The 25466-nt window shown below is 42.0% G+C and overlaps 1 protein-coding gene across 16 annotated transcripts in view; it reads left to right on the top strand.

The window, feature by feature from the left end:
- The window catches only part of PCSK2 (proprotein convertase subtilisin/kexin type 2), a 371376-nt gene that overhangs the window by 313575 nt on the left and 32335 nt on the right, over window positions 1–25466 (top strand). For all 16 annotated transcript variants that reach the window (XM_039531409.1, XM_039531410.1, XM_039531419.1 and 13 more), the window contains 3 exons: window positions 12520–12596; window positions 18450–18538; window positions 22921–23096. In XM_039531409.1, coding sequence (XP_039387343.1) covers window positions 12520–12596; window positions 18450–18538; window positions 22921–23096 — 342 coding nt within the window. The remainder of the gene's footprint in view (window positions 1–12519; window positions 12597–18449; window positions 18539–22920; window positions 23097–25466) is intronic.

The raw sequence follows: 25466 nt of genomic DNA, 5'->3' as shown, positions 1-25466 counted from the left end.
GCTACTCTGCATGAATAGTGATTGTAGAATGTAGCCCTCATGTAGCAAACTTTCGGGTTTTTGCTTGCTTGCTTTTAACTATAGTATTCTGTCAAAATCCTTTTTTCTGAAGTTTGTAAATATGTAGGCCTACATTTTCAAAAGTGACTAGTGATTTTAAGTGCTTCAGTTTTGGGTATGCAAGCTGAGACTCCTTAAAAGGGCCCACTTTTCACTGAGTTGGTGTCTCTAGTTAGGCAGTCAAAATCAATGATCAATAGTCACTTCTAAAAGTTAGAACGAAAGTATCTGGTCTATCTTAGCAAAGTTTTGTTTTTCTCAGCATGTACTCACAAGTGTGAATGAAATATTGCCAAGAAGATCCAGCCTTCTTAGTTTAAAAACACAGCCAGTGCAGAGGAAAATTACTGAGATGGGAAACTGCGAAGCAATCAAAAGAAAATTGCAATTATTACTAATGCTTATGCTCTTATAAAAATAAAATGTTCAGTTACGACATGAAAAAACTCTGGCTTGTAAGAAGAAAATAAATTAAATAAATACAGACTAATAGTCACTTTCTTGCAAGTGCTTCCTAAGCAGAATCAAATAGGAAATATCTGGTTAAAAGGTTTTTATGGTTCCAGTATAACAGATTATTCAAGTTTATCAAGTACTATACATTCAGGATGGTTCTGCCGGCATGAAAGAGAGATGTGAAGGGAACATTTTTCTCTGCACTTGGCCAAAACATAAGTAATAATACAATAGGGTATTTATAAGTACTGGGCACTGAGAGTTTGAGGAAACAACTCTACTATAGACACACCTTTCATTTAGAGAAACCTAAAGTGAGAACCTATCTATCAGAACTGGAATAGACCCTGAAAGCTCATTGAGTCCGCCCCCCTGGCTTCACTAGCAGGACTAAGTACTGATTTTGCCCCAGATCCCTAAGTGGCCCTTGCAAGGATTGAGCTCACTGCCTAGGTTTAGCAGGCCAATGCTCAAGCCACTGAGCTATCCCTCTCCCTAACCTAGCCAGCCCTTAACAACAAATCATAGATACTGATGATTTTTGCTCATTAGTTGCAGGAAATTTGGTGTCCAGAGAAGTGAAATACACTGTAGTTGTTAATGATGGGAATATATAGAAAACCAAATTCTGCTCTCAGTTACTGTAGTCCCAATAGAGATGTGTCTGTCAGTAAGGTTGAATCTAGCAGAATTTAGCTTGGAATCTACAAGAAAAAGATCTAAGTTTTGATTCCCATTTCCCCATTCACACTGATATTATGGGCCTTACTGTGAGTCAGTTTACATCCAGTCTCATTTAAATTATGAGTGATTGCTCTACATCAATGGAGTTTCACTGGTGTAAATGAGGTCAGGATGAAGCACCATTACTTTAGTGCTCATGGCTGCCATCCAGACAAATCTATCCATTGATCAGACACAGCATTAGTAGGGGCAGGTTATGCTTCCTTCATGCTGCTGTACCAATGTGGCTCTGCACTGTTCCAGGGGAATCATCATGGGAGGTCATATCATAGCTGTCTCCCTGTCCATTCCAACCTTAGCCTCTACTGAAATTGTGAAGAAGGGTAACCAAGGGGACAGCTGCAGTTCTGCGTTTGTGATGTGGACAATTTTCTTCTGTAATTGGACTCAGGCTGTCATCTCATTCCAGAGAGGCCTAATTTTTAAGAGAGTAAAGCTGGTCTTTTCAAAGGAGTCTAAGGGCGTTGTGTGCCACCTGTTGTTGCCTCTCAGTGATTTCTGTGGAGAAGGCTGCTAGGTCTTTGCAGATAGAACTGCTGGGTTCTGAAGTTATGGGCAAGCATTCTGTGCTCACATGGTTTGGAGTCCTGCAGTGGGGAAAGCTTTAGCAGTTTGTGTGGCAGAGAAGTAGGGAGTTCCTGGTTATTTTCCCACGGCTGAGGGTTGTAAGAATTTCTTGTTCCTGCCACTATCTGCAAAGAATGTCATATAAATTTATGGGCTAGTCTCTCGGCTAGGAATTGGTGAAGCTTCATAGAAATCAATGGGGTTATGCTGATCTACACCAGCTGAGAATTTGGCCCCATGTATTTCTGTGAAATAATTAGTTTGGAAGGTTATCTGGAGATACAGGTCTTGTTTGTGAGGATGCACCCAGGTTGAAAAGCTTCATCTGACAGTGTTGCTCATGTAGGTTCACTGGCCATGTCTTCAGGGAAAGTAGGAAAGAAATTAGTGAAAAGGAGATATAATAAGAAACTACATGACATTCTAGTGCTGAGTAGAAATGAAGAGAAGAGTTTGCACTTCACAAATTGATCTAAAGAGCAGAAGAACACAATCTATGATTCTCTCAACGAAGCAGTTCTCCTTTAAAACAGCTGCCTTTAAAATATTATTTTAACGAAGACAGACAGAAATGTTGACAGTACAAATTGTTTTTGTACCTATACAAGACAAGAAAATACAGAAAAGTCAAAGCACTATACGACATAGGCCAGAGCAAATACAATCAGCATCCTGATACAAAATCATACGAAGTCAGTGATTTGTTTTTAAACAGTTTATCCCACTTGCTATCTAGTTCCTCAAATAGGTTTCTAACCTAATACAGACTTGTTTGATTTGAGGAAATTAATACAAGAACTGTCTTGAGGCTATCTCCCAAATTCCTATTACTATGATGTTACCCAGAATGTTGTTATCCGCTCCAATTAAACTAAGCTGTCCTTGTGACTGCGGACTAAAGCTCTGTGCAGAAAGAGAATTCCATTTCATGGAGGATTTTGAGTCTCAGAGCTTGTGAGGCACAGCTCCCACAGCTTTCAGGCTCCTGGTTCCCCATCAGCCAGCCAGGAAGCCTGGGGAGCCCCGTTCCACAGTAGCCACGTAAGCTGCAAAGGAGCCAAGGATCTAGGAGCTTAGGTTCTTGGAATCCAGGGCTTCCAGACTCTTGGCTCCCATCAGACTGCCAAGTGGGTGTTGAAAAACCAGTCAGGCAAGCCAAGGAGCCAGGTAGGTTCAAACTATCTCCATTCAACGTTCCAATTTCAATTAACTGGTGTTCCCAATGGAAAAACATTCTGACCAGCTCTGCTGCAGACAACAAATGCATTTCCTAACTAAGGAAATCCATGTCTCCATTCCAAATTTGGTTGGCAAGAATACAAGAATGAAGAGAAATGTGATATTGTTTGTGTAACCCTTCTGTCAAGCGGAGTTGGCAGCGACAAGGGCCGAGTTCAATATCTAAGTGTTCTTTTAACAATACAACACAGAAGGAGCTTAAGCCCCCACACAGTAACCTGGGAAAATTATGCACCACTCCGGGCACCTCTAAGAGGGATTACTTCCCCTCTCATAAGCAGTCAGTCTGAGTATAGAGAAGAAAACTTTTTTAATAAAAAAGGGGGAAAGAACTTGGCATTAATTTGGGGAAAATGCTGCAAACATGTCCCACATGCTGGCCTAAATCTTAACTGATAGCCCGGTCTAAGTGTTATTTCAGCTCTGGTGGATCCATAACAAAACAAAAGATGCCGAGTTGAGTCTAATCGGCTCTGTTATTAAACAGTGGAGAGGGAAAGGGTCAAATGACGTCTAGGACTGTTTGGGCAGAGACCACACCACCAGGTACAAGCACCTGTCCCCACCCACTCTCCTCTCCACTTGCCTTTGGCCCCCTTACGCCTGGCTTAGAGAGTGCAGTTCCATTGAGAGTGACTGTCCTCAATCAGGGCATGCCAAGCATAGTTCTGCTGCCCCCATTCACACAACAAGGACAAGGACCTTTCACCACCTCAGCACCCAACATCAAAGTGACTTGCAATCCGACATCAGCCAAAAGTGATCATTTGGGCAAAACAGCTCCATCATGCTGTGCACCTAGGCAGAGTCGGTGTGTCTGTGCAAACAAAGTCAGTTCCTGAAGGCTTTTCCCCCAGCTCATCACCAGATGTCAGGGGAGAGCTCATTCAGACCCTGCTTACATCTGTGGATGTCTGTGCAAAACACAACATGTGGCAAGCCGGAGTCCTACTCCACTAATCTTGTCCAATGTTTTATTTTATTTTAAACTGCTTAATTCTTAGAGCAGCTGTTCCAGTTGGAAGCTCTGTGGACTGTTGCTTTGCATTCTGAAATCATGGTTGCACCTTGTACTGTACTCTCAGTAATTAGTGAGCTCTGAGAACAGGCAGTACGCAATATATCATCACCCTGGGAGGAGAAGTAAAATCCCTGAGGCAACACTGAATAGCTGGATCAGCAGTAGAGAAGAATCAGTAGGTCTGTGAGCTTGCGTGCTAACCAAGGGCCGGCATATCCCATCCTTTTCAAATGCCTTTCCAATCTATTATAGTCTGGCTCTTTTCAAAGAGAGCAGGATTGGATTGCTGCCCTTTCACTATTAAAAGTCTGCTGGTTTTATCTAATTGAGAATCTTCTTCTTTTATGATGTACCTATAACAGCTAAGTACAGGGGCTTCTGATATTGCTAGAAGCAAACTATTGTATTCACAGGCAAGGAATTTCTGAAGATGACTTTTCACTTTATTGATGTGTTCTGGCTGTCGGCAGTGTCTGAAAACTCAGACTGTGCTGGGCCAGCAGTATTCCATCACATTTCAGCCCGAACTAAATCACTTGTATGAACAAACCTGTAATATGCTGCAAATAGTTACGGTTGGTTTGTTTCTTAATGTGCTGGAGATGAACACAGGGAACTTGCATTAACGGTGATGGGAATTTTGTATACAAGTTATTGGGCTCCATACATGAATAAATGAATACAATTCTATGGCCCCCTGTATATCCCAGGCTAGACTAGAAGATCTAATAAGTTCCTTCTGGGCTTAAAACCTATGAAACTAGGAGCCCAACACCACAAGGGGCATGTTAGTGAGTCAATAGAATTTTTTTTCCCCTGCGTTCACAGGATTTCTTCTTTCCCTCTTGCTTTCTGGAGTCGTGCAGGAAATACCCTTTCTTTTTGAATGTTGTGTTAGTAAATGTTCTCATGGAAGATACCAGATAGAACTGAAGAGTAAGTCCTCATTTTATCCACAGAATGATGTGGTATGAACCCATGAAAGACTGGCATCTTCCTGCCAGGATACCTCATATTTATCAGGGGGGTCATCCCTAGCGAGAAGAAGGAGATTTACTCCCCTGGCCTACTCGGTCCTAGACCTTAGTCATTGAGGCTGCTAGTGAGGGTGTCAATTAGTATCAATTGTGATGGTGCTTTCTGTAAGGGGGGGTGGGGCAGAGAAAGAGCAAGAGATTTATGTAGGTGAGGCGTATGGCCTGGTGCATAGAGCACTGTACTGCAGGAGACCTGGGTTCTATTCCTGGCTTGGCCTGCCAGGTGACCTGGTACAAGTCACTTCACCTCTCTGTGTCTGTTTCCCCATCTGTAAATTTGAATATAACGCTACCCACTGAAGAAAAGAACTCTACAATAGCTAGGTATAATTATTACCTCATTTAAACCGGTTCTGGCAGCCCATCTGTTGTCCTGTTGGGGATAGGATTTGCCACCTTCATCCCTCTCTGGGGAAAAGGGGGACCACACACTCCTACCACTCTTAGACTGGATCTCTGGACTGCAGCCTCCCTGTTTCCCAGCCATGTTAACCCAACAGATCCAGCTGGGTTTGACCAGAAGCACTGGCAGACTTTTTGGCACCGTAGGCAACGGAAGGTCCCGCCTCCAAAATGGTGCCCCCAGCGGAGGCGGCGGAAGGTCCCACCCCTGAAATACTGCCAATGACTGCGGCGGCCGAACATCCGGCCATCGCGGTCACCACCCCCCAAATGTTAGCACCCTAGGCGACCACCTAGGTCGCCTAATGGGTTGCACCGGCCCTGGGTTTGACACCTGTATGGCCTTTACCTCCATGAGCCTGTAACAGCAGCTGATTAAGATGATTCAAAACCAACTTCTTCAAAACAAAGCATTTTTTGTTCACACAGAGGTACGTAGCACACAGAGCAAAGGGTTAATACGAGAAAGGCCTGTACGCATGGGACTCACCTACACCAGAATCTTTCCTTGAATGCTTTTGTATGTTCCCTTGACCCCAATTATCTCCATGCTTGCTACAGTTTGAGTCTCTCACCGTCACTGTGTCTTTGTCAATCTCTCCCCACCAAGGCAGCTGCTGACAACCCACTACAGCCGCCTTCTTCCTTAAGCTGGCATCTTTAAGGCTTTGAACTTAGGCTGATATCTGGGAAAAGTAAACTTAGCCAGCCTGGCTGAAGCCTAGCAGAGACATTCCCCAGTCCATAGCTTCCCCCACTGTTCCCTAAGGAGACTTATCTGTCATTGTTTCATTTCATGTTTGCTTCCCCCGCATCAGCCTCCTGATTTTATGCTATTCTATCAGGAAAATATCATCAGGCAGGAAAATATCATACACGTAAACTAAGGTTATAAAAAATAATACACAGAACTCCCTCATTCTCCACACTAGAAAACACCAACAAAATGAAGTAAAATATCCCCAATCGCTGTGGGTGACCAGAGGGATAACTCAGTTTCTATACATGTCCAGGCCTGCCCAGGGGTCCATGTTATATATCTAACTAGGTCTCTCTATAGTCACCCATCCCTGTAGCATCTGACTACCTTCTGTCCCATATACATGAAAACAAAGAGCTGCATTTGTTCCAAAGAGAAACAGTCTTTTAAAAGAAATTGTGTTGCTCACGTAAGAAAGTCATGTGATCACGTTCTGACAAAAGAAAATACAAGAAATTAAAGATATGGGACAATCTCAATCAAGGATCACTGGGTTTGAGTCAATATTCTATAGACACAGAACAAGGACAAAGAGCTATGGCCCAGAGCTAACACCAAATTGCACTGCGCCCCAGGCAGGCTGAAAATCTGGTGTCCATTTGCTGATACCGGTACATCTAATTGCAAATAACAATGCTGGACCAAAAGAAATGGTGTTTATAATGTTCACCCGTACCTCTACTTGTACAAATTAACTACCTCTGCATTTACATATAAAATGAACTGTATACATAATTAGCAGATTTCCTATGCATCTATATATAAATGCCTTTTAAAATGTAAATAAAAGGTTACCAGGGCTCTGAGAAATCTTCATGCCAACTGTTTGCAGCAAGAACCCTGTGGGACTTTTTGAATAGTCTTGAAACAAACAGAAGGCAAATGCTTCAGCTGGCAAATAGGGGAAGCCTTCCCCATAGTAACACTGTTTTGGTGCCATTGTTTGGGTGTTTTTCAGTGAGGCATTTTGCCCTCAGTTATACTCCCTTAGGCAAAGAATACACTGTTTGCTTTTCCATCTCATGAAGAATTTATCCTCTGCACTCAAGATCTTATGTACAACAACTGAATTATTTATTTCCACTGTATGGCTTTGAACAGTATTCACAAGCAATTTGTCAAAGACATTACACACCATCATTTAGGCTTGGTGTTTCTTTGTCTTGTGGTCAATGTAGGAGTCAAGAGAGAAAACCGGAAATTACAGGACCAGTTCCATACGGGATTGTACCCATACGAGGGAGCAAAGAACTGAACACTGTTAAAATATAAAGCCCAAAAAAACTGAGCCAAAGTCATCCTTATTCAACTCCCATAGATGAATTCAGTCTACTAGTAGCGAGAGGCATATCTTTTAACATTTGCCTCCTGGGCTGTCATATAAGTATAGGAAAAATTCTTGAATTAAATAGGAAAACATAGCTGCTTATGCGTTGCTCTTTAGAGGCCTATAAAGCCATGTAAAATGTCAGGAAGTGTTCATTATTATTCAAGATACACAATCATTGCTAAACAGCATATGAAACAATTAGTTTAGTATTTTCCATATGTAACTGTTATACAATAGAAGGGTTTGCCACAAGAAAATACAGGGCAACTGTATGAAAAATGCAAGTCAAAGCTTTTATTTAATTTATTTTGTTTTTCTTGGTGGGCCAAAATCTCATCTTTGTATATGAACTTTTCTGTGATTTATGGTTTGATAGCGTGTTACTTTCTGATCCAGTGCTACGTGGTAGCATCTTATTAGCATAAGGGTTGCAGGATGTTAGGAACCAAGTTAGAGATGGCCTTTAAAATACAGGACAAGTAGTCTCTCCATGCAATAATAATGGATCCGTTCTTGAGTGTACTGTTTATAATAATATCAAGTTGGGCTCATCAAATATTTTCTGCCAAAACCATTTTTTGAAAGGAAAATTGGGTTTTTGATTAAATGAACTTTTAGGGGGAAAGTGTCTGCTTTCTCTGGCTTGTTTTTTAATAAAAAAACTGTACTCCCCAAAATGGAAGTTTTCAGTTCTTGGATGAAAACTAAAGTACGTAGCCGAAACTGAAAGGCATGCAAACTACAGCTCCCATGAGGCTCTGAAGCAGCATAGGTTTTTCAACAAAATATTTTGATTTTTGAGTTTTCATCTAAAGTCAAAATATTCCATGAAAATAAATCCCATTTTCTGACTAGCTCTAATATAAAGTATTTTGTACTGTGTCAGCAGGATTTTATTCTTAAAGGCTGCAGAAGGCTTGCTGTTTTCAAGAAAGGGCCTGAAGAAAAGGAAGAGGGAAATACTTGAATCTGCAGTTATTTTCTTAGTCTTCCTAATTCTGCTCTTTGTGGACTATGCTGACTGTTTCTTAGAAAATACTCTGCTTCTGTGAATGCAGTACTCTAGTGGGTAACCCAGAATACGGTAGATTAGAGAGAGGGAATTTTGAAAGGTGTCTTTCTTAAAAAGGAATTTTTTTTTGAACATACAGGAGAGCTACTGTCTGTAGGGTGGGTTGGATTGTTTTCTGAAGCAATTTGCCCATCCCTACTTTGAATATATAGTCATATAATTATATATCTTGAAGGACCTTCCATCCCTTCTTTCTTTGTCTGATACCAACACCAAGAGCAGCTGATGAGTATACAAAGGGTGTCTGCATGTCTAATTCCTTCCTGACAAATTAGCCACATGTAATTTCCTTTGGGTTTAGCAGGTGAGGAGTGGATTGAATCTACCCACACCAAGATTGAAATAGCAATTTTCACTAAAGTGAGAATTTTATGGGAAAAAGGTCAGAAATTCTGCACCAAATGAGGAACTGGCAAAGCCCAGAACTCATCAAATTAGGTTTTGAGTGTGAACATACTCATATTACTGGCTAGGAGAATGAGATTTGAATTAAAATTAGTTACCTCCAGTTTGCCTAAAATCCATGCCATGCATAATCCATGGCAATAGCATTAGAAACTTCTTTAATTCCTGATTCAAGTGCATTTCTCTCTAGAGGAAACAAACCTAGAAATTGGTACAGAGTGTACTTTATCTCCTAATTAAATTACCCATAGACAGGCAGGATTTTCATTCTGACTTTACCATGCCTAGATAGCTGTCCAGCTGGTCTTACTATTAGTGGACATAATACATATTAATACGTGAAAGGACTTGATCTTTTTCTGTTGACTCATTCACTTCTCTTCGGTGTATTATACAGCAACAGGGAGGGTCAATGGCAAAGCTCCCACTGACTTCAACAGAGCCAGGATTTCATCCTGATACTTTAAGACGGGGTGTTTTGAACTGGCAATACATTTTCTCTCTGTCGTTTAGAGAGACTTCACCTATGTACTATTTTGAATTCCTATGGTCTGGCTTTTGCTGCAGAATTGCTGGCAGTAGCCCCTGAAGTTCTCACAGTCGTGAAAAGCTTCTTTCACAATTAAATTAAAAAACAGAGAACAAAAAAAGTTCCACCGTGGCTAAACAACAAAGTAAAAGAAGCAGTGAGAGACAAAAAGGCATCCTTTAAAAAGTGGAAATTAAATCCTAGTGAGGAAAATAGAAAGGAGCACAAACTCTGGCAAATGAAGTGTAAAAATTATAATTAGGAAGACCAAAAAATAATTTGAAGAATAGCTAGCCAAAAACTCAAAGTAATAGCAAAAAATTGTTTAAGTACATCAGAGGCAGGAAGCCTGCTAAGCAATTAGTGGGACCACTGGACGATCGAGATGCTAAAGGAGCACTCAAGGACAATAAGGCCATTGTAGAGACACAAAATTAATTCTTTGCATCTGTCTTCCCAGCTGAGGATGTGAGGGAAATTCCCACACCTGAGCCATTCTTTTTGGGTGACAGATCTGAGAAACTGACACAGATTGTGTCATTAGAGGAGGTTTTGGAACAAATTGATAAACTAAACAGTAATAAGTTACCAGGACCAGATTGTATTCACCTAAGAGTTCTGAAGGAACTCAGATGTGAAACTGCAGTGTGGTGTGTAACCTATCATTTAAATCAGCTTCTGTACCCAATGACTGGAGGATAGCTAATGTGATGCCAATTGTAAAAAGGGCTCCAGAGGTGATCCTGACAATTACAGGTCAGTAAGCCTGACTTCAGTACCGGGCAAAATGGTTGAAACTATAATAAAGAACAAAATTGTCAGACTCATAATTTGCTGGGGAAGAGTCAACACAGTTTTTGTAAGGGCAAATCATGCCTCACGAATCTACTAGAATTCTTTGAGGGGGTCAACAAGCACGTGGACAGGGGAAATCCAGTGGATATAGTGTACTTAGATTTTCAGAAAGCCTTTGACAAGGTCCCTCACCAAAGGCTCTTAAGCAAAGCAAGCTGTCTTGAGATAAGAGGGAAGGTCTTCTCATGGATTGGTAACTGGTTAAAAGATAGGAAACAAAGGGTAGGAATAAATGGTCAGTTTTCAGAATGGAGAGAGGTAAATAGTGGTGTTCCCCAGGGGTCTGTACTGGGTCCAGTGCTATTCATCATATTCATAAATGATCTGGAAAAAGGGGTAAACAGTGAGGTGGCAAAATTTTCAGATGATACAAAACTACTGAAGATAGTTAAGTCCCAAGCAGACTGTGAAGAGCTACAAAAGGATCGCACACACCTCTTGGGTGACTGGGTAACAAAATGTCAGATGAAATTCAATGTTGATAAATGCAAAGTAATGCACATTGGAAAACATAATCTCAACTATACATATAAAATGATGGGGTCTAAATTAGCTGCCACAACTCAAGAAAAAGATTTTAGAGTCATTGTGGCTAGTTCTCTGAAAACATCCACTCAATGTGCAGTGGCAGTTTAAAAAGTGAACAGAATGTTGAGAATCATTAAGAAAGGGATAGATAATAGGACAGAAAATATCATATTGCCTCTATATAAATCCATGGTACGCCCACATCTTGAATACTGTGTGTAGATGTGGTCACCCCATCTCAAAAAAGATTTATTGGAATTGGAAAAAGTTCAGAAAAGGGCAACAAAAATGATTAGGGGTATGGAATGGCTTCCGTATGAGGAGAGATTGATAAGACTGGGACTTTTCAGCTTGGAAAAGAGATGACTAAGGGAGATATGATAGAGGTCTATAAAATCATGACTGGTGTGGAGAAAATAAATAAGGCAGTGTTATTCACTACTTTTCATAACACAAGAATCAGGGGATCACCACATGAAATTAATAGGCAGCAGGTTTGAAAAAAAAAGTATTTCTTCACACAGTGCACAGTCAACCTGTGGAACTCCTTGCCAGAGGATGTTGTGAAGACCAAGACTATAACAGGGTTCAAAAAAGAACTAGATAAATTTATGGAGGGCAGGTCCATCAATGACTATTAGCCAGGATGGACAGGGATGGTGTTCCTAGCCTCTGTTTGCCAGAAGCTGGGAATGGGCAATGGGATGGATCACTAGACGATTATCTTTTCTGTTCATTCCCCCTGAGATGCCTGGCTTTGGCGGCTGTCAGAAGACAGGATACTGAGCTAGATGGACTTTTGGTCTGACCCAGTATGGCCGTTCTTATGTTCTTATGTAAAAACTAGGTTGAGTTTTTAGCTTGAATCTACCTCTCCTCCTAAAGAAAAACTCCGCTTCTGGACATTTCCTGGTTCTGCCACTGACATGCTGTGTGACCTTGAGCACTTCACCGATCTGGGCCTCTGTTTCCCCTCCCACTCTTTGTCTGCCTTCTCTATTTAGATGTAAATTCTTCAGGCTCGGGTCTGTCTCTTACTATTTTTTGTACACTGCTTAGCACAATGAGTCTTCCCTCTCAGGTGCGGCCTCTGGGCACCACTCTAATACAAACAACAATAATAATAATGCCCAACAGTTGTAATACAGATATCTCAAAGCACTGTAAAAGGTGGGTAAATGTTATCCCCATTTGAGGGGAACTGAGGCAGAAAGACGTACCATGACTTGCCCATGGTAATCCAGTGACCCAGAGACAGAAGTCGGAATAGTACTAAACACCAGCCTATGCTGCTTGCATACTACTTTGAGGAAAGTTCATCTCAGATATTTAATGCGGTAACTAATAATAGCTGAGATGTGTTATATCCAGCAAACCAGGTATATCAGACGACACTCAGATGGATAAAATAGAACAAAAAGGGGAGTTTATTAACATTTTACAAGTTCCCGCATTCTGTTTTGCTTTGTTGGCCTGTTTTCATGCAGACTCGTTGAAATATTTGTGTTTTCCAGAATGCCAAAGCCAGCTACGACTTCAGCAGTAACGATCCCTACCCATATCCCCGCTACACAGATGACTGGTTTAACAGGTAATAGAGCTCAGTCAGCTGTCACTTCAGGTATTAGGAAATCATAAGGCTCTACTGATACTTTCAGTGTCTGTCTCTCCATTAAACTATGTGGCTTTCAGCACAGAAGTTGCTGTGTCGCTATTATCTGAAGATTAGATATTACTGTTTTCACATTGATTTATTTTTTTTATCTAGTGTGTTCTCCTGGGAACCTCTTCTATCACTCTGATCAGCTGAGTTATGGTATATAAAATGTTAGCTACTCCAGAAAGGTGAAGGCATACCTGAAATGTTTGTGTAGGTGATAACTGTATATAATTTTCTGTCTGCTAACTGAAGAAGTCATGATACCCAGGTCTGAATTTATGCTTCATAGCTATTTTTTATTGTTCTCCTTCCTCCATCATCATGTCTCACCCACAGCCTTCATGTTATTTTAAAGGGAGCAATATGGAGGCTGGGATTTTATGAGCAGGGGGAAATCTGTCAGGAAAGGAATTTGAGAACAACTTGAAAATACATGTAAAGTTCCCACAAAGAATTGATGTCACAGTTTGCCACAGTCCCTAACCTCAGGCTACTGCAGCATCAAACGACAAGTATCTCACTGAACACAGCAGGGGGTCAATATGGTCATTTACCGATGAACCTCGGGGATAGGACAGGTGATGGAGCAGCCTGTATTCCCTCTTTGCCTACTTTGGTACCACACCCGGGGAGATATGCACAAATCTGGCACTGGAATCCATCAGAAGAGGCCTGCCACTCTCCCTGCTGTTACTTCCAAGGTGAGCTTTGCCCTTACTATATACTCAAAGCCTTTAATGGAGTTCAAATTCTCTGTTTAGCAGTGGCACCTTCTGCCTCAGTAAGGAATTTGAAAACCGGCTGAAGATCCATTCCATAAGTAAGCAGTGTCTGTTTTCTTAGGGTAGTCCAGAAACAAGTTCCATAACACCTGTGTCTTACTTGGAGAAGGAGCCTTTTCCATGGTTACTGCCTCCCATGTAGCAGCTCCTGAAGAATTGGGACCTTGAGGACCCCCTTTCCTACTGTCCTGTCGGAACCATCCTTTACTCCATGACAGGAGAGTGTTCTATGCTGGTCCATGCACCTCCGACGGTGATGTTTGTACCTGCACTGGGAATGAAAACATTTCCCATCATTAAATGCAAAGCACACATTGGCTTTTATATTGGCATGTTGAAGCCAAGGTTTTGGCACGGGCAACCTGCTCTCTGTGGGTGGGGCGGGGTGATAAGGGGTCAGACATTTCAGCAAAGGTCCTGGTCTATTTTACCCCAGGGTAAATCAGGCTCCTCTGCTGTCTCTCTGACTAAATTCCCTAAATCACACTCCCCAACCCCATGCTGCCATATGTAGCATGAGCCCCTACTATCAAGTCCTTACACTTAGGGCCCTACCAAATTCACAGCCATGAAAAATGCATCATGGACAGTGAAATCTGGTCGTCTCCCCCCGAAATCTGGTCTTTTGTGTGCTTTTAACCTATACTATACAGATTTTGCAGGGGAGGCCAGTGTTTCTCAAATTGAGGGTCCTGACCCAAAAGGGAGTTGCAGGGGGGTTGCAGAGTTATTTTAGGGGGTCACAGTATTGCCACCCTTACTTCTGTGCTGCCTTCAGAGATGGGCGGCTGGAGAGTGGCGGCTGTTGGCTGGGCACCCAGCTCTGAAGGCAGCGCCCTCCCAGCAGCAGCGCAGAAGTAAGGGTGGCAATATCATACCATTCCACCCTTCTGCGCTACTGCTGGCGGCGGCTCTGCCTTCAGAGCTGGATTCCCAGCCAGCAGCTGCCTCTCTCCAGCCGCCTATCTCTGAAGGCCGCGCCCCCGCCAGCAGAAGTAAGGATAGCAGTACCGTGACCCCCTCCACAACTCCTTTTTGGGTCAAGACCCCTACAATTAGAACACTGTGAAATTTCAGATTTAAATAGCTGAAATCATGAAACTTATGATTTTTAAAATTCTATGACCAAGAAATGGACCAAAATGGACGTGAATTTGGTAGGACCCTACTCATACTTAAACAAGGAAATACACCTCTCGGGGCTCCTCACACAAATTATACTCGCATAAATGTGAAAGGCTGTGCACCAGTTCTCAAGAGTTTGAGGCACCATAGGCCTGGAGGGTTTGTCCTTCTCATTTTCATGCTTTTTGCTCCCTTTCTCTATCCTGAACAGCAAGATAGATAAATCCACAAATTCCTCTTTCCAAATCTTTTTTTTAAAACCCCTTTAAGTAGATGATTCTCCAGTGGACAGTGGATCTCACATAAGATCTAGGGTCATCAGCTGTCATGTCTCCTGCATTTGTTCATTCAGAATGATGCCACCTGGAAACAGGGGAGTCCCTTCTTAATTGCTCCATATTCCTTTGTGGGGATACCAGTCCCCCCAAACCTTTGACAGTATTACCCCCTCATCTGAGAGGGGCCCACTCTCATCAGGGAGGCTGCCAACCTATGGGCCACCGATGCCAATGATTTTGCCAGGTCAGCCCACATCCAGGGCTGGATGTCTGAGGGAGGAGGGACCTGGGTTGCCATTTTGCCCCACTGCGCTGAGGTTGGCAATTTCCTCCTTCAGTGCCTGAAGGCTGCTGACAAACTCCACCGCTGCATCCTGAGGATGCCTGAAGAGCTCTTGGCAGATTATGGGTGTGAGGCGCAGGTCCAGGGTCACTCAGCCGCTCGTCATCATCTCTGTCCACCTCTGAGGCTTGGACCCTCACTATTCTCAACCTCAGACCCTGAATCCATTGCTTGCACCTCCTGTAGGAGAGGTTCTGGATCCTAACCAGGAAGGACACCCTCACCACTATCTGCAAAATGAACTATTCCAGCAGAGGTCTCAGCTCCTGCCCAGCTGCTCCCCTCGACCTGTGACTCTCCTCCTGTACCTGTGGCAAGCACATTGGTCCTCGACTGATCTCCAGTCCCGCGAAAACTGAGTACATCCTGCCCCCTGCTCTGCCTCTTCCCTCAAGATCCCGCCCCTGCTCTGCCTCTTTCCTCAAGCCCCACCCCGCACTTGCTCTTCCCTCTCATCCCTTTTCCTCATTGCTTAATTCTCTCCACCTCCCTCCCCACCCCGCCCCACCCCCCCAGCTGGGCTCCCTCTGCCCCGAGGCTGGGACCGGAGCTGCAGCCCCTGACATGGAGCCTACCCACCCATGAGATGCAAGTAGGAGGCAGTGAGTAACCCCTTCCCTGCTGTACCAGCCAAAAGAGGCTCCACATGGCCCCACTCCCAGGGGGAAGAGCTACTTATTGTGCCTTGGTGAGTGTGTCCCTCCCTTGCTGCTGGGACAGTCCCCCTTTCACCGCTGGCCCCATCAATTTCCCCCACTCATTGTTGCAGATGGGTGGCATTTGGTAAATTTTAGGGGCAGATCCTTAGCTGGTGTAAGAGTTGTACAGGGTTAGCTTTTCAAAGAATGGACTATAAGGGTCCAATTTTTTTTTTTTCTCCTCTTTGTGATAAGGATAAGGTAAAAATAAAAAATGCAAAAGAAGGAACTGCAAAAAAAATAAATTTTTTTTTTAAAAAAAAAAATATTTCTCTGAGCAATTTAAGTGATTTGTGTAACAGGAAATGGAGAATTAAAAAAAAACAAACGGGAACCAGGGGGCTTTTGTTAGCAGGCAGCTGCATGTGCAAAATGTCATTAGCTTTTTAAAAGACTCAGGGAGAGGTGTTCATGCTCAGAGTATGACATGAACCACAGCTGCTTTGCTTGTAAACACAGATACCTCTTCTAACTCATGCTATTTAAGACAGCCAAAAATCTGTCACCTTAATTCTAATAAACAGTGGTCTCTGAAACAGTAAGTCAGTGAAACAGTGAAACAGTGAAATAGAGAGGAATGGGAATGTGACTTGCCCCACTTGTTTACCCCCGATGCCCAGCTGGTGGTGTGGGGCAGTGCTGTGGTGTCTGTGTGGCTGTGTGGCTCAGTGTGGGATTTAGGGATTCTTGGGTTCTTGGGTTCTCTGCTGTCCCAGTTCTGCTGCCTGCTGCTCACTGCTGCCTGTCTCCTCTCCCTCTCTCTCTCTCTCCTGTTCTGTGAGCTCTTGTAGCTCAAGCTATAGCTGATATATGTTGCAAATATTAGCTTTTTTTAGCTTTATTAGCTTTTTTCAAATTGATGGATGGGATGGGATGGGGGATCAAAAAAAAAAAAAAAAAAAAAAAAAAAAAAAAAAAAAAAAAAAAAAAAAAAATAAAAAAAATTAAAAATAGAATTAAATTTTTTGTTTGATTTTTTTTTTTTTTTTTTTTTTTTTGTTTTTTTTCTTCCAATTTAAAACAAATTTTGAATTTTTTGAAACAAAAAAAAAAAAAAAAAAAAAAAAAAAAAAAAAAAAAAAAAAAAAAAAAAAAAAAACATTTTTATTTTTTTTTTTTTTTTTATATTTTTTCAGCAAAAAAAATAATAAATTTGCAAAATGTTTTGGGCTTCCAAATCTGCATTTTTCACCACCCCAAAAAAAGTTTTGGCTAATTTTTTTGCTTAGCTCTAATATAATGGGGCTCCTTCTCAGGCGGGGCCTTTAAGTGCTACTGTAATATAGATAAATCGTTATGAGACAGCTTATTTCTACTTAGGCGGCCCTATAAATATTAACACTTTATATTCTCCACGTTCCCTCCCCCTCTCCCAGATAAGTACTTCTGAAGAACTCCTTTTTTTGAGGGAGAGAGAAAGAAGATAGTGGCTGAATTTAAAAAAAGAAATAAAACAAAATAATGCAGCTGCCGCAGTGTATAGAGCATAGGAGTGTATGTGACCTTTGTAATATGGTAATGCTAATGTTGTGAGCCACCAGGATACTACAGAGATACCACAATATATATGCATAGAGGGTAATATAATTTAGGTGTAGAAAATATCCCATCTGCTAAAACATGGTAAACAGTAAACAATTATATATTTATTTTATTGGAGAGGAAAACCAGATGCCCTCCCTCCCTCCCCGCTTAGGTCTCCAAGCCTAACTTGGCACATATTTTCAGCATTAATTTGTTACGGATTGTAAAACACTTTAAAGATGAAGAATATGATTGAAGCACAACGGGCTGATTTTGAACCTGGGGCCTTCAGTGCCAAAGCACAGACTTGTCCTACATGAGCTTAAAGAAATCACTTTATTAGCTACCAGCAGTACTGGGTTGGTATCTTCTCTGTGGACTAGCCACTAAAGAAGGATGAGACGCACACAGCACCCTGCCTCACTTGGCAATGCTTTTGCAGCTGGTGTGTGGTGACTGCTGCCTGACATGCTGACCTGCATTGTCACATGCTCCCCCGTCTGTGTGTTGCAGTACAGCGCCTAGCACAATGGGGCCCTGATCCGTGGGGGCCTTTAGGTGCTACCATAACATGCAAAATAAATAATAAATGTGCTAAGTACTATTACTCTACACTGTTGAAGTGCTAACTATTAGTATTATTATTAGACCACTCTTTCCAATGCTATTTCTACTGTCCAACAAGATAGAGCCTGCTTGAAAAACTGGATTCTAAAAAGGGCTGAATAACTTTACAACTAAATAGAGCATAATTATGCGTGCTAGTATTAAAATAAACATTGTTCAGGCTTTTGAGGGTAAACTGGTTACTCCACATACAGCACTGTGCATTTTTCTAAGTGCAGCAATGGAGTTTTGCTTTTTTCTGGAGCGTCTGGTGTTAACTGGGACAAGAGGAAAGATACCAGTCTTGATTAACCAAATGGCCTGATCCAGCCTGATCCTAATGGTGTGTGATACTGTATGTGCAAACTGGGTAATGATGTTGATCAGGAGCAGTGATTTACATGGTCTCTCTTTATTCATCTGTGCAGTCATGGAACCAGGTGTGCAGGGGAAGTGTCGGCTGCAGCAAACAATAACATCTGTGGAGTTGGCGTGGCATACAACTCAAAGGTGGCAGGTATGACAGCAATACAGTGAGAAACCCCAATCCAGTTCTCCTCACTCAGATTTTCCTTGGGTGAGGCTCTCACTGTAGATCATGGGAGCCTTGCCCAGGTAAGGACTGCAAGATTTGGTCCAGAATTTGTACTTCTGTCTCAGAAGTTTTAAGTGCTAAACATTTAACATCTCCCCTTCTCTTTTTGCACTCTCCTATATTGGTAATATACTTAATTATTTAACAAGGGGAATGGCATTCCTTCTGCTCATTCTCATTTCAAGTCCTGTTTTCATACTGATTTCAATATGAGCTAACTTATTTCTCCTTTTGTGTACTGTTGTAGGTCTCATCTGAAACAAATCTAAATGTGCAGCAGAAGACATATACTTGTAGTTGTACTTAATATGATGCAGAGATGAGCTGCCTCAGATTTTTTTCCTATCAGTTGTGCATCTCAGAAAAAGCAAAATCCACTCCATTACACTGAACTTATCTCTAGGTTTGCATGGGGCCAGATACTCAGCTGGTGTAAATCAATGTAGCGCCATTAACGTTGATGGTTGTTGACCCGAGCTGACAGTTTGGGTCCTGGAGTGCATGCACAGTGATTTCTGTTCTGACCGTTTAGCTGGCCTCCCTTTTTGTTGCTATATCCGAATGATCACCACATCCAGATCCATAAAACAATAAGCTTCCCAAATCGGGCACATGCCCAGAAGCAAAATCTCCGTGATGGAATGGCAAAGCAATTTCTACTAAGCAATTAAGCTAAGACAGTTCTATTGTTTTATAATTGGCTCAAAGTGGCACTCTCACAGGGAGTATCGTTTTTTATCTGCCACTCAAAATGGTACAAAACTCTGTCCTGACTAGGAAAACCCCAAGGAAATTCATAGAACTAAAAAAACTCCTTCAAACAAATAAAAAGCCAGGAGTTAGGGAAAGGATATAAGCACTCGTGTTTCAGGAATTAATCACTTCTGACTAATGAGACTTAAAAAGGAACTTTCTGTGGGCAAGTTGTCTAATGCAGGATTTTTTGCAAGGATTTGTGAAGCAATGGTTATCAGTCGCTCTTGGTGCCAAGATTCAGGACTTGGTGCTTGTTGACATGGTGGGGTAATGCACTCTATGGGGGTGTGATTTCTAAAGTGCACTAACCTATTATGCATTAATTGGACTGTGTAGACCCTCCTGGTTCACTTTCATGGAGTGCTATTTGAAACAGGACCACATTAAAGAGCTCTAGCGAATCTTCAGTGCATACCAGCAGAGTCTACAGACCAATTAATGCACAACACATTCATGTGCTTTAGAAATCACAGTGTGTAGAGGGTGTTACCCCCTGTGGCCCTAGATGGACCACTGGCCTGAACCCAGTCTGGCAGTTCCTGTGTTCCTATGCCAAGCAAATTATCACTACAAATCATGATCAACAAAACTAGTTGAAATAGTATTATTTGTCCAGGAAACCTAAGCTCAAAAAACAAAAACCAGCTAGCATGTACAAAGTGCTATTTCAACTTCTGACTCTTTACTTGCAATGAATGAACTTTAAAGGGTTTGGATGATGAGTCTGGTTTAGATCTGCACCCCAAAAAGGGGTGGGGGTGGTGAGGGTGTAGATGTGGCTGTGTGCATGTGCATGGGAAAATACACAATAGCAGCTAGACTTCTTGGATCTGTATAAATTGAGTTGAAAATCTTGTAAGAACAGGGTTTGCCATGAGATATCTGTTACTTCCTGGTTCCTTTCAGCCAGTTACTTATTAAAGTGCACAGGTCTTCATGACTCCAGGTTGTTCTAGCCTGTCTCCACTGCAATGCCAGCCCTTCCCTTCAAAATCTGAAGGGGAGGAGTGGTATTATTGTTCTAGTTTCTGCAGTCAGCGAGACATGAAGTTCAAATTTATATGTAGCGTTGCATTGAGAAGGGACCATTGTCACCATTGTTCAGTAATTACACACATTGATCAGAGAAGGGCATGGAACACGGCATTTATATTCTGATATTGAACACCCACATTTGCATCCATTCGGTTCTGGGGTTTTGGTTCAGGGCTATCTCTACTATTAATGCAACTCTCTAACTTCAAGTCAGGTATTTATAAGCTATATAGCAAAGCCCTTGGGCTGTACTAATGTCCTACAGAAGCTGTAACAAGCTACCACATTTGTCAATTTCCTAACAAAATTCCATATTGAGGAACATTTATTTTAAGGCAAACAAAACATCTCATGTTTCTAAACTGAGAAGGGCTCTGGTTTATTACTGAGGTCTATAGCACCACCCAGGGGCCAGTGGAAATCAGTAAATCCATCAAACCTCTGGAGGAAGCTGACATGTTTACGACATGTCTCTGGGTCCCATCCTCAACAGGTGTAAAGTGGCGTAGGACGTCACAGCCAGCTGAGGATCTGTCCCCTAACTTTTTTCCCTTTGATCCCACTTTTTTGTATTGAAGTCAAATCTGATGACTTGACTCACATTTTAGCTCTGTCTGGGCACTCTCTTGTCATTGTCTGTGAAATTCAGCAGTTTCAGTTCACAGACATTCAGGCCAGCCTTTGCTTCTTTGAGGGATCTCACACCCTGAGTTTCAGAGAATGCCGATTTGTTGAAAACAAAATTGTTCAACTTAAAACATTTTTGAAAACATAAGTTTTAAAATTGTCAAAATGTTCACGTCAGCATTTAAAACATGAAAAAATCCAGTTTTCCAGTTCAAAACAACTATTTGTTAAAAAAAAATAAGCTAATTATATATTTTTTTAAATGGTCAAAATCAAAATGAAACATTTCATAATTATGGAAATAAAAAGTTTTGATTGACCTCAACCAATTTTTTCCAGGTTTTCAAGATTTCAACTTTACTGCCTGGTTCAGAATATTTTGAGGGACAGGAAATCTGTTTCCCACCCAACTGTATGTTTTTGTTGCTGTTGTTCCAGTCCATTCCTAGTTTAAAACATTGAAAATGAATGAGTTCCCACCCAAAGCCATACATGGAATGAGTTTACTTTAAACCATTCCAGGTTACTCTAGTCTCAGGCAAGACTCAATGAAAGGTCTCTAACCCTCAGCCTGGCCTGTGTTTGGGTTTATAATGAATCATGATTTAGTGTTGTCCCAAAAAGGCTTGCGTTGCTCAAATCGTCATACTCTTTGGCTTGGTTGGAGCTGGAATTCAGAGACAAATTAAATCAGCCTATACTGGAAGTTATTAAAAAAAAATTCAGTACAATAGCCATATTTCCCTACGGTCCATGTATACAAAGGTACAGATGGCATTATTTCCATATAAGACATTTGTAGATGTCCCTCTCCTTTCTGATTATAAACACTATCCCATATTGTGGAGAAAGACAAGGGAAAGCCTGTTGGGAGATGAATGAAGTATATAACGTGATTGAATGTGATTTAGTGGTTAGGGGAGAGTACAGTGTAAGGGTTTTGTGCTCTAGTCCTTGAATTTTCCACTGATTTTCTGTGTGATCTTGGTCAGATCACACGATTTCTGTCTCAACTTCCCCTGAAACACGTGTAATTACTCTTTCCTTACAAAGTGTGTGAAGCTTAATTGTTTCTTAATGTGTTTGGTAACACTTGGATGAAAGGCAGGGCTGGCTCCAGGCACCAGCATTCCAAGCAGGTGCTTGTGGTGGCGATCTGCAAGGGGCGATAGTCCCTGTATTTTTGCCCCCAAGCAGCGTGCCAAATTGCCGCTGCAGACGGCAGGGGCAGTCCGTGTGCCATTAGGGCGGCACGAGCATTTCCGCGGCGGCGGCAATTCGGCGGCAGCTTCTATGTTCAGTAGTCAGCGGCAGTGCAGCTTGTGTCTTCCGGCTGAAGACGGAAGCTGACGCCAAATTGCCGCCGCCACAGAAACACGCGTGCCGCCCTAATGGCACACAGACTGCCCCCACTGTCTGCGGTGGCAATTCGGCGGCAGCTTCTATGTTCAGCTGTCCCAGAGGTGCAGCTTCTGAAGACAGAAGCTGCTGCTGAATTGCCACCACCGCAGAAATGCGCGTGCTGCCCTAACGGCACACGGACTGCCTCCACCATCAGCAGCGGCAATTCGGCGCACTGCTTAGGGCGGTGAAAACAGTAGAGCCGGCGCTGATGAAAGGTGCCGTATAACTGCAAAGTTCATTAGTAGAATCACTAATAAACCACTCGCTCCTTTCTGTGCCCCCACTTCATTGCTATAGCTGTATGTTTTGATGATAACGCTCTGTTGTACAGACTGGAATCTGAACTTTTCATACAAACTTATTGTGGAACTAAGATAACCAGTGAGCTGTAATGCCTGAAACTGCAGGTATACATCAGATCCTGAGCCTATATCCTGTCTTTGGCAATTCATAATTCATATTTATGTTGATTACATCAACAGGTATCCGAATGCTGGACCAGCCTTTTATGACAGACATTATTGAGGCTTCCTCTATCAGTCACATGCCGCAAGTCATAGATATATATAGTGCCAGCTGGGGGCCAACTGATAATGGAAAGACTGTGGATGGACCTAGAGAACTAACTTTGCAAGCCATGGCAGATGGTGTGAACAAGGTAATGTTTCTGTTAAACAAGCTGGGGAAGATGACTGTATTGCTGACACACACTAGGCATTGAAAGCACTGCAGGTGGGTAGGTCAAAACTCTGCAAATCACTTAGGAACATTGCAGAACACAATCTGATTATGTCACACTGTCCCAGTTATTGATTTATTGCTCACAAATCTTTCCCATGGTCTGCACTGCAGGTGGTTCCTTCTGCAGCACCAGTGTTTGCTTATATTTGTTCCTTGGTCTCAGGACGCAGTTTGTCTACTCTAAAATCTCTCTCTCGCTCTAAATCGAGTGGCACGTATTTGTTCTGTTCTATCATATGGGATCACAGTCAAAATGTGAAAGACCTATCCGATCATTGTCTCTAGATGTCCTCCAACACAAGCCACGTGATCTGTAAAGCTAGCACAACTATCACATTTTGAAGTTGTACTGTCTTTCAGTCATTTATAGATAACCCTCATCGCAGAGGTGATGCACGGTAATTGCATTGTGGCCTTTGGGGTTTTAATCTCCAATCCCCTGGACATAAGCTCACCTCCTCCATGCTAGAATCATTCTTTAATCCCCTTCTCATGATCTACCTTTCAGATGTTGTCTTTCTTCCCACCGTTGGGCCAGATATAAGCAGGAAGGTGAGCATTAGCTATTAGCATGCATCAGTACTGGTTAGGGAAAGAGCTGACTGGAGAGGCAGAGCAAGGGGATGAGACTGCAGCTACAGAGAAGTGGATAGGGAGCAAAAGTGAATTGGCTGTAAGAGTCTTCTTCAGCGGGATCAAATGCTGAGGGGAAATCAGAGCTCCTGTTTATACTAACGGGATGGTATGTACATCTCATCGTCATTATTATTATGGAACTAGAATCAGCTCAGCATCTATTTTCAGTTCTGATCTGTAAACTGTTCTCCATTTTTTTTTCCTGACAAAAATGCTATTTTCATTTAAATTGAAATATTCTGAAAAATGGTAGATTTTGACTAAAGTTCCTGGGGGGATGGACTTTGAAAGAATTTTGTCAGAAATTTTGTTTTGGAAAATTTTGAAATTTCATTTTGAATTTTATTTATTTTTATTTTGATTATTTGTGTTATTTTACATTGTTTCGTGGCATGTCAGTAGTAGTACATAACATGTACTGCTGACATGTCTTAATAAGGCATAATATAACAGCTGAAATATGCTATTTTATTTATTTTAAAAAAATTAGAGACCGTTGCTACTTAGTACTGATTGAAATATCTTATCTGTTTCTAGATCAAAGTGTAGCAGCAGAAATAATAAGAAATAATAAATTTTATCTACTACTGCTGCTGATGTGTCATAAAATAATAAAAAGAATGTTAACATTCAAAAATAAAATTCAAAACATTTTGAAATTCCAAATTATTATTTTTTTTTGTAAATTCAATTCCAGGAGAAATTTCAAAAATATTTTTGTTCTGAATTGGAATGAAAACAAATTCCAAAATTTCTCATGGAATGGGAATTTGGAGCTTGAACCAGCTCTGCTTGTCTTGTCTGTGCCTTTTCATTTCTCTCTTTCTTTATTATTAAGAGCTGGTACAAAGCCCATTGAAGTAACTGGAAAGACTCCCAGTGACCTCAGTGGCCCTTAGTGTTCTAGCTAAGCATTTCATGCATTATTTAGCTGTCAGGCACAGTGGGCTACAGCTGTAGAGATTGGAGTTGTACTGCATTGTAATGCAGGGGATTATGCAGCATATCACTTACAAAACCATCTTCTGCTTATTTCAGTCAGTCAGTTCCCATCTCTGATCAAAATTAGGGGCTGGTATTTTTAGCCGTACAAGCACCTAGGTGAATATCACAATCTGCACAGCAGATAATATTGCTGATAAAGCTAATAGTTATGTCTGAATAGTCTAGTTCCTCGGTGAGATGTGGGAAGTGGCTGCTTTCTGTGTCTTTGTGCAGTTCGGAAGGGGGCTGGACTGGAGGTGTTTTGGACTGGAGTGGACCTCTAGCGGTGAGGTTTGGAACCATTGGACAGAGTAGTGAGTCCCACTCATGTAACCCCCTGCTCCTGGAAACCCTTCCTGGCCCCTCAACCACACAATGAGGTTTCGTACACCCAGTTCTACTGGGCTGGGAACCAACAGGGGATGGAGCTTGTTATCTGGAGAGAGGTCAGGGGAGGAACCAGCATATGGTGTACGGCAGAAAGGAGATGAACTGGTGGCAGAAAGAAGATGGGCAGAACATGGAAGGGATTTGATCCCAAGAGTTTTGGGTAGGTTTGTTTTCTGAGAGGAAGTGCTGTTAGATAAGGGGCGAAGGTGGAAGAATAGGAGGGAAAGATTACAAGGAAGAGGAAGTGGAGAGGAAGAGGGAAGGATGGATGGAATGG

This window comes from Mauremys reevesii, linkage group 3, assembly GCF_016161935.1.
Source record: "Mauremys reevesii isolate NIE-2019 linkage group 3, ASM1616193v1, whole genome shotgun sequence".
Taxonomy (NCBI): Eukaryota; Metazoa; Chordata; order Testudines; family Geoemydidae; genus Mauremys; species Mauremys reevesii.
This window is presented reverse-complemented; position numbering and strand designations above follow the sequence as displayed.